This window comes from Drosophila serrata, unplaced genomic scaffold (genome assembly GCF_035046125.1).
Source record: "Drosophila serrata isolate PLE 108 unplaced genomic scaffold, ASM3504612v1 contig_376, whole genome shotgun sequence".
In the NCBI taxonomy this organism is placed as follows: domain Eukaryota; kingdom Metazoa; phylum Arthropoda; class Insecta; order Diptera; family Drosophilidae; genus Drosophila; species Drosophila serrata.
Window position 1 is genome coordinate 603094 of NW_028257274.1, and position 16208 is coordinate 619301.

Sequence of the window (16208 nt, forward strand, 5' to 3'; positions counted from 1 at the left end):
TCAATCAAAGTCAACTTTATGTGGCCGTCATTCGTTTCCAATTTTCGTTTGTTGTGTGTCGTGTTAAATTTCAATCACTTAAGAATGCATTTGTTGTCACTTCCAATGAAAGCGCACGATTTGCCAGTACATGCGATCGTCTATATATATAAGTATATACATATATATTTGCTTAGATCTACAAAGACATATATATGTATGTGTGTGTAAAAAAAAAGAACTAAAATCAAATGCAGCAATAAAAAACCTTGAATCAATTGATCCAGAACGCAAAAAAAGCGAATAAAAAACTTGGACAGTTCCTCGGCGTGTTCTGTGTTCGCCGAAATAAATTAGAATTGAACTTGCTGCGCCATATTTGGTTACAATTTGAGCGCTTAATTCCGCATACGTACACTGGGAGAAATTGTGGAATTAATGGAGAAGGAATTAATATTATGAAAGATATATTTTCAGAGATATTTTTCATTAGAAGTTATTTCTTTGATAAATTTTTATTTAAAGTGAAATATATCAAATTTTAAATGTTATAAAGTATTACATTTTTTTCATTACCTTTTTATTTTATTATTTGTGTTCTGATATTTTAATTTTCTGTGTAAAATCGTCTCAAATCGTTTGGGAGGGGGGCTAGACAAAGAGCTTGTGGGTGTGGAAACGAGGCTTGGCAACGTGTCGCATTCGCCTTATAAATTTCTAGCTAAATATTTAATTTATTTACTTTTATTTTTTGTTGCTGTTGTTTTTTTTTTTTTTGCATACGAATTTCCATAGAGTCGCCGCACAAATAGCAATTACAAATGAACTACGACTACTTTTATTCAAATTGCAATCCCTTGTCAAGTCGCCGGCGCTGGGTTTGCCAATAAAACTGGTGCTTATTAATTAAAGGCAATTAATTGATGTCTAATTGATTTGCGGAAAATTACGCTTAAATGGTTTTTTTTGCCAATAAAATTTTAGCTAATTTCATAACTCACAGCAGTGGTTTTTGGATGACTCAAAGCTTTGGTATCACAATTGTTTGTTAGAGGAAGTAAGTTGTAAAATAACTTTAATTCTTGAGAGGTACTTTAGTATTCTTTTATATATCCATTAAATCTTCTAACATATGCCATTTTGCATATTCTCTATATATTTTTTAATAGACATTCCACTGATCTTGAACTTAGTCAAGCAATAAAAATGGTCTAAAAATTGCATATCAAGGCGTAAAAAATGAACGAACAAGGCTGCAAAGAGCAGCGTGTGAAATATGGAATTACAGTTTGCCACTGCAAAAGATTTTGTATTAAGAACAAGTCTCCATAGAAATCTATATATAACTAAAGATATATATATATATTTATGTGTATGTTCTTCGACATGGTTGTGCCTCAAAGTCAATTGGGTGTGTTGAGCTGGCAATTGTCGGATCGAAATGCATTTTATTTGTCATAAAAAAAAAACAGTAGCATGAATTCAAGTTGAGAGAGATCGTGAAAAAGAAAAACAAAACTGATTCAGATCATTAATAATCTAAAGCGTAGCCTTACTTCCTGCTATAATTTATGAGAATTTAGCGTTAAATATAGTAATTGTTTTCCCAAAAACCAAGTTCATAATAACTATATTTAAAAATGTTAATGTCTTAATGATTAATATAATAGAGATCCCTCCCGATCGCTAGGCTCTTTTTTAATGGCCAAGGAAAACTTTGGTTGTTACAATTTTTTATGGCTTTTTCCCTCTGCTCACTTCTTACTCGTTCTCCCAATTATGCATAATTAAACTTGCTGATTGCATTACAAAAATTAATTTTCGCCCGTTTTTCTTTTGCATTTTTCCTATGATAGAAACGATTTTTGTGCCCGTTCTTGCCTCCCTTTTCTTTCCCATTATTTTTTTTTCTGCTTCTTTTTGTCCGTATCATCATATCATTTGCATCTACACTGAGAATATAATTAATTAAAGGGGGAATATGTTTGGGTTTTAGAGAGATTTATTGGCTAAAATTTATCAGGAATAATTTTCGGGAAAAATACAACAGTATTCTAGTTTAGTTTCCTTTGAAAACTATATATTTAAAAAGAGAGAATACTTCTAAAATGTAGACAAAATTATGTATTACATTTTGTTATAACTTCTAAGGAACCTAATGCTCTAAAAACATTTATAGAAATACTACAAAATATATATTTCCCGTTTTATATTTAATCTAGAATTTATTTTTCGTTCACATAATTTTCCTAGACATATTTTCTTGCATTATTGATGGCAGCACATGCTCTTCTTTCCCGTGGCTTTTCTATCTTGCCTTATTTATTTTTTTCTGTCTCTATAACCCCTTCCTTTATCCATATTTCTATCTTTCTATCTATCTATCTATCTATCTATCTATCTATCTATCTATCTATCTATCTATCTATCTATCTATCTATCTATCTATCTTTATATCTATCTATCTATCTATCTATCTATCATTCTATCTAACTATCTATATATCTAAGTATCTATCTATCATTACTATCTATCTATCTATCTATCTAACTATCTATCTATCTATCTATCTATATATCTATCTATCTATCTATCTATCTATCTATCTTTTTATCTGTATCTGTGGATTCGTTTGGTGCGCTCATTTATTCTCCTTCGCTGCTTATTGACGTTTCCATTTATTTAGTGTATTTTGCGCATTTTCGTATATGCTGAAAAAAATTCGCAAAAAAAGAAAACTTGTTTTTCTATTTTTTTTTTTCTATCTATTTTGCATGCGGTTTTGGTTCTAAGTTTCTGACTGCGAGTGTGTGTGTGTGTGTGACCGCTTGGCTTTGTTGCTCATTTTCATTAACAACAGCGCTCTATCGAATTTGCGCTTATGAAAATGTTTCGTCCAACAGTAGGTTCTCTCTATGCCAGACTGAATCGCTAAACAAACAAATTTTACTGTTAAAAAATTTGCTAGTTTATTTTTTCCATTTACTTTTTTTGCCCATTTTTTGTGTATGCATTTCGGGGTGTTAATTGTGTTGCACTTTGCCAGAGAAACCGAACGAGCGAGCGGCTTAGACAAAAATGTGCATTTTGTTGAGCGAAAATACTAAGGAGAGCTTTGTCAAAAGGTTTTTTAGGGGTTTGTCATTGTTTCTTTTTTTTTTTTTAAGGGGATTTAAGATTGGAAATTATTTGGTAAAAGGTATAGAGCTGGGAAAAATATTAATAATAAAAAAGGAGATGGATAAAATATAACAATATATTAATTAGAACGGATTAAGTGTGATATTGAATATTCGGATCCTTTAAACCGATATTTATCGATATTTTAATATGACACTTTTATCGAGAAATTCAAGCTTAAAAAACGCATAACTAAGCCAAAAATTGCTTAATTTTAATTCGGAAAGCTTTTCTATGTAAGTTTTTCTTAGGTTAATAAATCTGCATACTAAACTTAAGATTTTTAAACATTGAAAATTTGAAAATTTTTTTTGACAATTTTAACGATGTAACCCCATATAAAAATTTGAAAAAAGTGTTGAAATTATTTTTTTGACGGAATTATGCTAGATCGACTCTGCTGTTGATGCTGATCAAGAATATATATGATTTATAGGGTCGGAAATGATTCCTTCGCTGCGTTCAAAGCTTCTGACTAAAATCATAATGTAAAATCCTGAGGCTTTGATACTTATTTTTTCAGAAATAAATTTAATAAGTAACCAATAAATGAAATTTAAACCAAGTGGAGGACTTTTGAACTTTACTTGCAAGGCTTTTATTAAATATATCACCTCTAATCTTCTAGTTCACTTTATTCATTGCTTAAAATACATTTTAAAATTTCTATAAAACCTTGAAAAATGTGGCGCCACAATTAACATACAATTTTTTATTGCCAAAGCCAGCCTGCCACACACCAAACTCAATGTACTTGTATTTAAATTTTATTGGTTGATTTTGACTTTGATTTTATTTATGAATGCAATTTGTTTTCTACATTTTTGGTTTAACCAAATTTGGTGCCGCCAAAGCAACACCCACACACACACACGGGTCTCGTTTTGGGGCTTGGTAAAGCCTGACATTTTGGTAGCCAACTTGCTATATGTTTTTTATTTGTACTGAGCTTTTTAGCCTTGACTGCCTGCCACTTGCGTTTTCTAATTGATTGTTAGCTTTGGCTCTTGGCTCAGAAAATAAAAAAATAAAACAACAACATCATTGTGCTGGCATAGTCAAAGGCAAATTAGGACTAATTAATAAAAAGCTTTCAGCGCAATGCACCCACTTGTTGCCAATTGTCACAAAAGCCTACAGAGCCAAGCCTACTTGGGTTAATAATAATTTAGTTTAAAAATGACAAGCAAAAAACATAAAAAAAGGCAAAAATAATTATAGAAACCTGGAAGCGCACTTAACCAAATCGAATTCTCTATAAAACAATAACACAACCCCAGTCGCCAAGTGAAGAAAAAATGAAGAGAGCTCGAGAGCTGGAAATTATAATAATAATGCATGCGTGGCAGTGGCATAGGCCTCTAACACAATTACAAGTGAGTGCACAGTGGAAAAAGGAACATGGGCAAGAAAATGAACAAAGAAAAATGCACAGGGAAAATTGAAAATTGCAAAAAAAGAAGAAAAAACCCCAAAGAACATACGAGAAAAGCCACGCACAAACAGATGCGTTGATTGGATGGCTAATGAAATTCACAGAGGCCATTAGGGCTCCACAATTAGCCAGTACATAGGACTAGGGAATAGGGTTTCCCGGTTTCCCGGCTTTTCCATACAAATCGAATTCATTAGGAAATCATGGGTAGAAAACAAATCGAGTGGAGAGACAAAATCGGTTGTTGGTAAAAAAACATAGAAAAACAACATTGCATTGAACATAAATTGCAGTTGAGTTTTCAAGGTTTTCCAGTTCATGGTTTTGCATGAGCATCTATGTATGTGAGTGGTTGTGGCAACAATGGATTTGTATCTGATCTCTGCCTTCGTTGGCGCTTAGCTACAGATACACGTGAGTGCAGTCGTAGAAGTATTTTTATTTCTATTTGTTGTTATTTTTCCTGCCACTCCCCGCAGCTTGTTATATATTTGTCGCTGGTTTTTGCATTAGCTTATAGAGGAATGAATTTAGTTAAGAGGTTTGTTTAGGTATTTATTGTTATTTTAAATATTTAAAAAGATTGAAGGGTGTTTGTGACCCCCCAATGATACATTTATGTTCCTTCCATCCAAATTTTGGGTTGTTTAAATGATCTTTAATGTATCTTAATTTATGTGAATTTATTAAGCTTCATTGCTAATTTCGTGTATTAAATTTTTGATATTTTGACTCATTCTTAAACACTTTTCTTTTGAAATATGTAAATTATTCTTAGCTGATTTATAACCAGGAAGTTAGTAAAGTCTTTGACCATGGATTACAAATTAAAATACAGGTTTTAGCAAACGGAATATACTATAATAATAGCAAAACATTTTTATTGCTTAAAATTAGTTGTTTCTCTTCCTGAAATTTTGAAAAAACCTGTACAAATTTGGTACTAGATACTGTTTTATGGCCAGGAAATAAATATAATCAATGAAAATGATATTGAGGCATCCGTTTTTTTTCTTCCACAATTTCCAATTGGTATTGAGTGACCGAACTGTCCCAGACGTTGGCAAACAATGAAAGGAACGCAACACAACACAAAAAAAAGCATGAAAATGAGAAACAATTTCCCATATTTACTTTTATATATTTTTCTCGCCCCCGGATTGTCCTGTTGACTGGTTGCCAAGCGGGTTCGAAGGTTACACAGTGTCTGTGTCTCTCTTTTTTTTGTCTGAGTAAACTGTTTTCCGTCTGACGAGGAACGGAAAAGCAGGAAAAGCCGACTCGCCTTGACTCACCCGATACTTTTATATATATATATTTTCATTCAGCATCATTAAGCAGGAGATGAGTTTATATAACAAGTTTATATTCAAGCTTTCGTGATTTTCTATGATCGCTTGGGATTATTTTTATATGTTAATTATTTTTGGAATAACTTGTTGTTAAAATCGTAACTGCGCCATAAAATATTTGAAAATATTCTGAATAAGCCAAGGTTTCCAAAGTGAATCTAAAAGTCAGAACTGGTTTTGCATACAAAAAGCAAATTCCTGATGACAGTTTCGCCAAAAGAGAATTCTTTCGATCATCGCATTTTCTTTTCAATGTTTCCACATGAGTTTTCAATTTATGCATTCTATGGATGTTGTTGTTGCTGTTGTTTGTCGCTTCACGTTTGAATTTCGAATTTGCAAAATTCATTTGCGTTTGCTTAGCACATTTTTCATGCGCGAATGCACTTTCAGGTAGTGTGTTTTTTGAGGCTTTTCGGGCTTTCAACCGAACAAATGTGTCAAATTTGGAGTGTGTGTGCTTGTTTTTCCAGCTCGAACAGGTTGTTTTTCGTATATATATTTTTTTCTATATTTTTTCTTCTATTTTTAACCCATTTGCTTGACCGCAGCGTGACAAGTATTTCCACCCATTACTCATACGCCATGTTCGCCAATGGAATTTGTCTCTGGAAATAACTTGTTAAAGGGTCCAGCAGGATAAGGGACAGCAATTACGTTAAATTAAGATGCCTTACTCGAGGTTTATCTTTTGGAAAATAACCCTGCGAAGGGGTCAGGGGAGCAATTGTTGGAAACTCGATATGACCACGCGCTGTTTTCCCTCGATTTTCGCACAATATTTTGCTATTCCTTTTTTTTGTGGATGGCATTCATTGTTTGTTATGGCTGGCTTTTGTTGCAAAACACTGCAATGTTGAACTATGAATGCAATTTCGTAAATTATTTTCCTTTTAAGTAATTATTAAGGTGTGGTCCGGTTGCAGTCGCCGTCGTCGTCGTCGCAGTCCGGCTATCAAACACACACAAAAGCACACGCTTTGTCTTTGACTTTGTGTTTTTTGTTGCTATTTTGTTTATTGTCGTTATACCCTTGGCTATTGTAATATAGTTTATGGTATAGGTTGGCCAAAACCTGAAGGGTATCAATTCATAAATTATAAGGAAATTATAGGGGAAGTTTAAAAACAGACCAGAAACTAATATAATCTTTATGGGTTGAGATAGTTTGATTTAAAAAAAAAGAAAATAAGAATTTTATAATGATTTTAAATAGGTTTTCTTAGTATTATGTTGAAGTTTCTATAAAATATTTTTATATATTGTGTGTGTTTAAATGTTTTTTATAATTTCCATTATTTTGTAATAGTTTTTCTTATATGTTGAATATTTCCCATATTTTTCTACAGGGTATCTTTAGACTCTTTCCCAATTTTCCACTTCTTTTTACGCTTTTGACATCGTCTATACCTTTTGTTTTGTTTGCTATTTTGTCAAGTTATTCATCCATTATACGCCATTTAACTAATAACACGGACTCGTTGCCACTCAGAGTTGCTCGTCACTCACTCTCTCACTCTCTCACTCACTCACTCACTCACTAGTTCAGTCAGTCATTCAGTCAGTCAGTCACTCATTCGAGTCAATCACTCATTGGGCCACTGGAGTGCTGTGCACATCCCTTCCATCAGTGTCATAATAAATTCGCGGTGGGCGCGGAAGCCTTTCAGAAGAATTAAACCCTAAATTAACGGTCATTGTTGGCCAGTGTTGGATAACAGATATTAGCGCAACCTGGCTACCTGTTTTCATTTAATCGATTTAATTATCGATACCCTGGTAAGCCTGGGTGATGGCAATAATCAAAGATGCGGCTAATCGGCTGGCAAAGTGGCGGCAATCGGTGGCACACGACAAAACCGTCGGGCTGGAAATCACACAAAGGTGTTTGGGGCTTTAATTTTCTAACAATAATCAACAAATCGCCACTTTGGTCGACAACATGAATGCCAAATTACAACACCAACAGCAACAGCAATAGCAATAGCAACGTTTGGCTAACAACAAATCCTATGGCTACAAATTTGCTGTAATACAACAACAATTACATTAAAACGCGACCATAAACGTGCGGCCAAGTCTCGGACCTGGCTTAAACCGATCCCAGAGCCGTGGCCAAAACCGAAGCCAATGCCAAAGCCAAAGCCGCTGCCATAAGCCTTACCAAACAGTGATGGTCAGTGGAATAGTATTTGAAATGGATTTTGAAATACAAAAGGAAATAGTAAGACTTCTAGTAAATATTTAGGAGTATTTTTAATATATATTTAGGTACTATTATTTATAACTTATTCAATTTAAATTAAAAATGAGAGAAGTTTAAAAAGTATTTGTCCCAAAAGGGCTTCGAACCCAGACTTAGTATTGAGTTTATAAGAATTCTAGGGTATATTTTTGTTAATAAACAACACGAAAAGCTATAATATCTATATTTCTATCACATTTCCAATAGAATTTCCTTAAAAATTTCCTATTTCTATCAATCGAACCTCTTCTGTTGCCAAAGTTTGATGATGAGGCGCTACTAAAGTCATTCCACACCTTGTAAAATCAACAAAAAGGCAGCCACGACCTCAAGAAGCTACGGCAGACGCAAAAGATAGAGATGGTTAGAGATACACAGTACCAGCACAAGATACTCAGATACTCAGATACTGGCGGATACTCGCAGATACAAAGATACGGCGAGGGGAGCGTTGCAATTTGCAGCCTAGAAAAAATAATTGCATGTGGAAGTTGCCGGGGAGGGGGGAAGGCGAAGTAAGGCAAGTTAGGCGAAGGAAAAAAAGGGTTCCAGCAATAACTGGGAACAAGTCGGGTTTTCTTCGCTAGACTCATTCATGACGACGACGATGACGATGAGGAGCTCTATGTAGCTGCAAGTGCAAGTGCAGCTGTAACATTAACATGCAACGCAGACGAGATGCAGATGCATTCAGCGTCATTGTTGTTGTAGTTACTGCAGCAGCAGCAGCAACAGCAGCAACAACAGCAGCAACAGCAGCAGCAGCAGCAGGTGAATTGCACGATTTTCAATGCAAAAGTCAAGAGCGCCAACGGAAAAAAGTCGTTAGCCAAGTTTTATGCAGGCAGTTGCAACTATTTGTTGTTGGCTAGAACTGTGGCACAGCCGTCGCATGTGGCCAGGCTCTACTTTAGCTCAGTTTACAATAAATACACTGAAAGGAAAAAGAAAGCTTAGAAATGAAAAGGGGTTAAAAGATTTTAAATAATGCAAGAAAGTAATTCCACTAGAATAAACTCAAAAGTTAAGGCAACAAATTCATTAACAAAAGCTTTTCAAAATATGAGCTAAACACCTTGAACTCTACAATATATTTCCCAATAGATTTTGTAACATTGTTTTTTTAATGAAATAAGTTAAGAATATTTTTCAGTTTCCATTTTATTTTCCTGTGCAACATTTTTGCTGCAAGTTCTGACCATCAGCCGGCTGCAGTTTTGCTGCATCAATGTGTGAGTGTTTGGTAGCAGCTTCCTTTTGGCATATGCAGATGCCTCTCCTGCCAGGGCTAAAAAGGCCTTTGGGCCCAAAAGATCGGCCGGGAAATGGCAGGAGAATAAAAATGAGAATGAGAGCTTGGATGAGGCCGAGAACGAACGAGAACGAGACAGCTGTTTCCGTTTGTTAAATGTTTGCTGGATTGGCAAAGAGATTGCCACCGCAGACATTGATGGTTTGTGAATTTGTTGTGGCATTAAATGTGTGTCTTGTTTCCAGTCCCCCCGTCCAAAGCATGTCAGCTAATTATGGTCAAAATACAGTGCGATTCGGTCGCAAAAGAGATACGATAAAGGGGAATAAAATTGGGCTATAATCCTAGAGAGTGACAGGGGAATTTGGGAAAGCCTAATGAGGTTTAGCTAAAACTAAAAATAAAGTAAAAGTTAATTGAAATTAACTGCTCAATTGTTTTAAAGTAATTGGTATTTAAGTTTTTTAATTGTGGTGTAGATTTTTAAGACTATTACATTTAATTTTAAGCTGCAAATGATCAAAATATAAAGAATTAACAACCAGTTTTTCCAACAAAGAATTCTAGAATTAAAAATATAAAACCTTAAGCTTATTGTACGCACTGTACTGGTTTATCCACGTGTGTGGCCAACGCCAAAGTAATAGACTATGGCTTTCCTCTCCCGCTTTTCCGCCCCTTTTTTCCAGCAATTTTCAAGTCAAGTCAGCAAAAGTATTATTTTTTGCGCTTGATTTCGTTTATTTTAGGTTCACTTTTTTTCTCAGCTTTTTTTTCGTCTCTGTCGTTTTCTTTTTGTTGTTAATAAACGTATATTTAATGTTCACACATTTGTCACGTTGTTGTTTTTTGCGTTTCTGTTTACGCAGCATTGCATTTGTATTTACAACACCTCTTTTTATTCTTTTTATTGTCGTTATGGCAATGTGTGTTATCTTTTGGCCAAATGGTAAACACTTTTTGAGTGTCCACTATCTAGTATAACAAAAAAAAAAAAAACACAAAAAAAAAAGGAGGCCTAAAACAGCTGCAGGCCATTTGGCCAAACGAAATTTGATCAGCCTTGAAAACTTTTCGCCACTTTTACGGCTTAACATGCGATCGAAGAGAATACAAAACGAAACTGAACTTTGTTTTCTGGAAAAGTCAGTCGAAAAAATGTAAAATAAAAATAAATAAAATAAAACAATGATTAATCACAAAGAGCTTGAGTCAGAGAGCATAAGCAATCATTTTGGTTGGATATCACAATATGTTTTAAGGTTCAATCGCTTTGATTTCTTTTTTTAACTTCCTCTCCTCGGTTATGGGGAAATCATTTATTATATATTATATATACAATATATATATTTTTTACGACTCTTCGCAATGCAATGCAGCCGCACCTCGTTATCAGCTGTAACTATATTTTGTGCAAATAATTATAGTAAAATATATAATATAAAAACAAACTGAAACTGCGATAATTTGAACTATGCTTTGACTCGACTCGAATCGTGCACAACAACTATCACTATAATATATAGTACATATTGTTTTTAAGAATATATATATTGCATTTTCTAGTATATATATTTCCACACTTTGCCAGGCAGTACGAATTTTCGTTCGTGGCGCAAAAATTTTCAGCAACAAAATAAAATCAATTTCGTATGCCTTGATAAGAAAGCGCAAAATGTTTCCGCTTTTTGTTGTCGTCTTTTTTTTACGCGATTGCAAGTACTTGTTTATATACTTTTTTTTTGTTCAATAATTTCTTGCTTAAATTTATTGTTGCTGTATTTTTTTTTGAGATTTCGCCACGTATCAGGCTCGCCAAAGCTGTCGTAATTTGGGTCACAATCGGCTGCGTCAGGGTTTCACTGATAAGAAGAGCCCCCGTCTTTAGATTGTTTCAGATGCGAAAGAGATTATAACTGCACATTGTTGTGTGAATCAAAATTTGATAATCTTTGGAAATGAAAAATGTAGAGAAATGTAGAGAAATTAAGACAAAAGTTTGGTATCTCATGACTTCCGCTTAGTGATAATTGAGGGAAGAATTTTGGTGAGTAAATGAGTGAATGAATCGAATCAGATATGTATTATATCTATCGGAAGTGGAAGTAGATAAAATTTATGACATTTTAAATATATTTTAAGATTACATAAAAGTGTGGTATTTGTCTAAGAACCTGATAAGCCCCTGGAAAAAGCATTAGTCATATGTTATTATCTATTTTCTTAGCTAATTATCTAGTTATCGTATATCTTTTGGTTTAAATATAATATTTTATCAAGAATATTTACCATAAAAGCACTCTATATGTATCTCTTCATAAAAAGTATCTATGGTCATGCACTCGACAGTTGCTTGAACTTCTGTCCTTAAGTATTGCTCAATGTAATTGTACTTGCGGCGATCGCATTGTGACGCCTCTGATAGTCCCCCTTCCCTACACCCCCAAGACCTTCTACAGACGCCCCCCCTTCATTTCACAGAAACCCCTCACAGTCGCCACCCATTGTGTATCTTTGTTTACACATTTTCGCTTTCGTACATCGCCATCGCTGTTGTTGTCACTGAAGGACAATGTCAATGAGGCATATTATTGCATATATCTGTATGAATTTATTATAAATATAAAAATATATATACATATTCATGTAATTTTAGGGGTTTACCGATCGATAAGCGATCGTAGAACTTGAACCGCAAGTGAAGGAGAAAGGCTTTTGATAAAGATTATTAACCTTTTTAAGGTGTTATGTTTTATGATAAGAAACTAATTTTGTGGCATTAAAGTCTTTGATAAAAAGCTTAAAACTTAAGCATTTAATTTTTATGAAATAGAAAAAATGGCTAATAATTCATAGTTAATCTAAAAACCATTTCATTGTGAGTTTTTGTTCGATTAAAAAGTGTTTTATACTCTAATTGATTTATACAAGAGCCAAAGATCGCTCTTAGGGATATATCTGTATGACCAACTAATCACAAAATTATGCTATTATTTATGAGCAATTAATTATTGTTAGCCATAAAATCTATTTTCAATTTTATTGGTGATTATTTGGAGAATACGTACATATTTCATAGCTGCTGATGTGCATAGCATCACATATATTTTTCTTAAATTATCTCTGCCCAAAAGCCAAATTGATGCAGCGGATGATGATGCTGCACTGTTGCTGCTGCTGCTGCAGTGTTGCTGCTGCAGTGTTGCTGCTGCTGCTGCTGAGCAATTTACAGCAGCAGGGTTGCCACTCTCCACTTTGAGTGTTGGAGTGGGTTGCCTCCCGTCGGTGTATATAATTTTTATATACAATAAAAATTCTTCTCTCGTTTACAAAAGGCGAAAATGCAGGCGAAATTTTTATTGTTGTTTGTTGATTCTTTTTTTATTATATTTTTTTTTGGGCTATTGGTTTGTTGTAGATTTATATGTATATATATGTGGAGCACAGAGTAAATAATATGCAGCGCGTGAAAATGAAACGCGAATTTTTCTTTTGGGCGTTTTTTATTTTTATTTTTGTATTATATTATTTGGTGGAATTTTTTGCATGTTCAATTTACAGACAGCGGCAATTATGTGATTTTTTTGTACTCCTCCACTTCTATTTTGTTGTTGTTGTTGGTTGTTGGTTGTTGCACTTTGTGTTGTTGTAGATTTTTTGACAGTTGCGCTTGTGTATTAATTATTTTAATTATTTTTCCTGCATTTAATTTCTTGCTCTTTGATATGGTGTTTTATCAAAAGGCTTTTTTTCATGTTTTATATAATTATTATTATTCTCTTTTTTTTTGTTTGCTTTATTTATATGAACCTTTTCCTTTTTGCATTAAAAATAATTCAAAAGTAATGGCTACTTTTTTAATTATTTTCTCTCTTTAGTTCTTTTAACGTTAATATTTGTTGGATTGCACTTTTTTATGTGGTTTGTTTCGTTTTTTTAATTCAACATAAATTTACTAACAAAAGTGTTGTTGCGTTGTTGTTGTTGTTGTTGTTGCTACTATAGTTGTTGATTTTGTTTAATATCTAAAAAAAGAATATATTTGATGGAAAACGTTGTAAAAGAAGCGAGAGAGAGAAGTGGAACGTGTGGCCGAAATGATCTCATTCACTGCACTTTTTGTGGCGATAAAAAAGAAGAGAATGAATGCATGAAAATCTCGAAAGATACTTATCTGTATCTGACAAATATTTAAGCTATTTAAAGAATGCTATGAAATGGATTTATCGAATATCCGGCACTCTGATTAATGTGTAAGATTTTTAATTTAAATTTAATTTAAAAAAATTTTATACTTTCGATATGGCGGCGCTGGAGATGATTTGATTTTAATCGGAATTTCTGAACGCAGCTGCATAAAAAAATGAACTGAGTTGGCCCAAAATGAAATTAGCCAGCAGAGCACAGCTTCAACTTGGTTTTTCCTTCCCCCTCCCCCCACTTCTCTTCCCCCATTCCCCTGAAGTTGAGCTTAAAAAAAAAGTTTATGGCAGCGAAAAATGCGAATAAAAAATTTATATATATGTATATGTATATATAAAAAATTCGCCTGGCAAGTTCTGAGCTGAAAAACAAAAAAAAAAAATCAGCCAAAAAAATACCATTGTAAATAGTAATTTAAGTTTCGTGGGTCTGCAAGGAGCAGAAGGCAGAGGAAGGATGTTCCAAAAAATAAAAAACGTAAAATAAAATAATAAAGCAGAAGCTGGGATATAAAAAAAAATGAAGCAAACGGAAGGTGAGCCAAGGAAGCAAGGAAAATCAAATGAATGCTCTGCACGGAAAATAAATAAGTTAAATTATATTTATGCTTGATTAATTACAAGGTTTTTGGTTTGCAAGTTACAGAGAGATATTATTATTTATGTTGGAGAAATCTTTACTATTTCGGTTTTGTTTGATTCTTAAAAAATCTATTCTTTTGGTGATGATTTTTCATATATATTTTATACTCGAAAACTTGATGATCTTTCTTTGTTGATTTGAAAGGTAAAAAATTGAGAAACATTTTGAATCTATTGAAGCTGTCTTCATAAAATAAAATTTCTTTATATATAATGAATAATTTAATGGTCTTAAATTGTTAACTTCAAATTAATTATCTTGTTGAAATCTTTACTATTTCGGGAGTTAATCTTTAATTTGAAAAATGTATAAAATGTATTTACTAAATAAGGATTTTTGAAATATATTTTATACATCTATCAACAAATGATCTTTCGATCGGAAATATTAAAGGTAGTTCAAGGAAAAACTTTATAGAAATATTAGAAATTTTAAGAAACAATTGAATCTTTCTTCATAATATTGTACTTGCTTATTTTTAATGTATAACTTTATGGCTTCAATTGTTATCTTCAAATTTTAAATGATTTTTCTCTGTGTTTTTAGCTTGGTCAGTTAATGGGGTTCTCTTTTTTTCGGAGGAACTGGCAAATAGGTGAGGGTTAAACTTTCTGGTAGGGGTTTTCCAATTGATGTTGCGCAGCTGCAGCTACAGCTACATTTTTTTCGGCTATTTAATTTGCCATTTTTTTTTGTTTTTTTGTCTAGCATATCTGGGAGTTGATTTTAACCAAAATCCCACCCCCCCCCCTGGAATTTTTTTCCGTTTTTTGTTTTTCAGTTCCCTCTTAGTTTTTTGTTCATTATGCTGTGCGCCAAGCCCGACGGCAAAGTAAATGCCAGAAACTGGAGACTGGCGAGCGACCTGGCCATTGTCATGGGCGGCGGTAGTGCTTGGACTTGGACTGGGGCCAAGGGGGATTTTTGCTGACGAAAATTGAAACTGACAAAAATTTGTTACATTTGCCTGCACAGAAAACACAGAAAAGTTGGCGACGACGACGACGATGGCGACGGGCCACCCGAAAAAATACACACTTTATTACTAGTACTTCTTCTTCATCATCTACGGTGCTGCTCTTCTGCTTTTCTTTTAGACCCTTTTATTATTTCCCATTTTCTGTTCTTTTTTTTTCTATTTTTTCGGTAGGTACTTTGTTTGTTTTGTTCTACTGTTGCTGCTTCAGAAGTTTGGCTACAGTTCATTTTGTATGCCGCTGCCTTTGTGGTATTTTTTTTGCTCTCGTTTTTCCATCTTTTCAATCTATTTTTTTTGGATTTTTTTGTAGTATTTTTTAGTTAAAGATTTCAGGCATTGTTTTTTAAGCCAAGTGCAGTAAATGAGAATTGATTTTGGCATTATTAATATATGAAATGGAATGCGTTTGATGGATTTTGGAAGGGGATTTATTTGATTGGTAAATGTGTTTTGATATGTCTTTTTTTAAGGGGTTTTATTTGATACTATTTATTTATTTTATAAGTTTTAATCTGATTCAAAAACTTGTTTTTCTATATGTATTTTAATATTTATTATTAAATCTTTCTCTGGCTGTATTTAATGTTTCTTTGAAGTGCAATTCGATTGCATTTATTTATGGTTTCAAGGTTTTTTTGTATTGTATTTTTTTTATTAAACACTTGGCCTTCATTTGTTATTTAATTATGGTTAAGAATTGATTATAATTTCCGCATTGTTTTTTTTTTTTATGTTCTTGCCATGCTCATAAGTTAAGGCCTTGAAACACAACTAAAGGAAGTGGAAAATTGTTGGTTTTTCAGTGCTTAAGTTATTTTTGTATTATGTTTGATATTTTTTATATATTATTCAATATTTCCCAGTCCTTAATTTTCAGTTTAGTTATATACAATTTTTATTTTTTATATAATTCATTGTTTATATATTTAATAAATACACTT

The 16208-nt window shown here is 33.1% G+C and overlaps 1 protein-coding gene across 4 annotated transcripts in view; it reads right to left on the reverse strand.

Moving 5' to 3' along the window:
* The window catches only part of Eip93F (Ecdysone-induced protein 93F), a 71839-nt gene that overhangs the window by 36404 nt on the left and 19227 nt on the right, over window positions 1-16208 (reverse strand). For 3 of the 4 annotated variants that reach the window (XM_086839490.1, XM_086839491.1, XM_086839492.1), the window contains exon 2: window positions 12512-13468. The exons of the other annotated variant lie outside the window; for it this stretch is intronic. In XM_086839490.1, the coding sequence (XP_086695616.1) occupies window positions 12512-12536 (25 nt within the window). In that variant the 5' untranslated portion in view covers window positions 12537-13468. The remainder of the gene's footprint in view (window positions 1-12511; window positions 13469-16208) is intronic. 4 annotated transcript variants of the gene reach the window in all.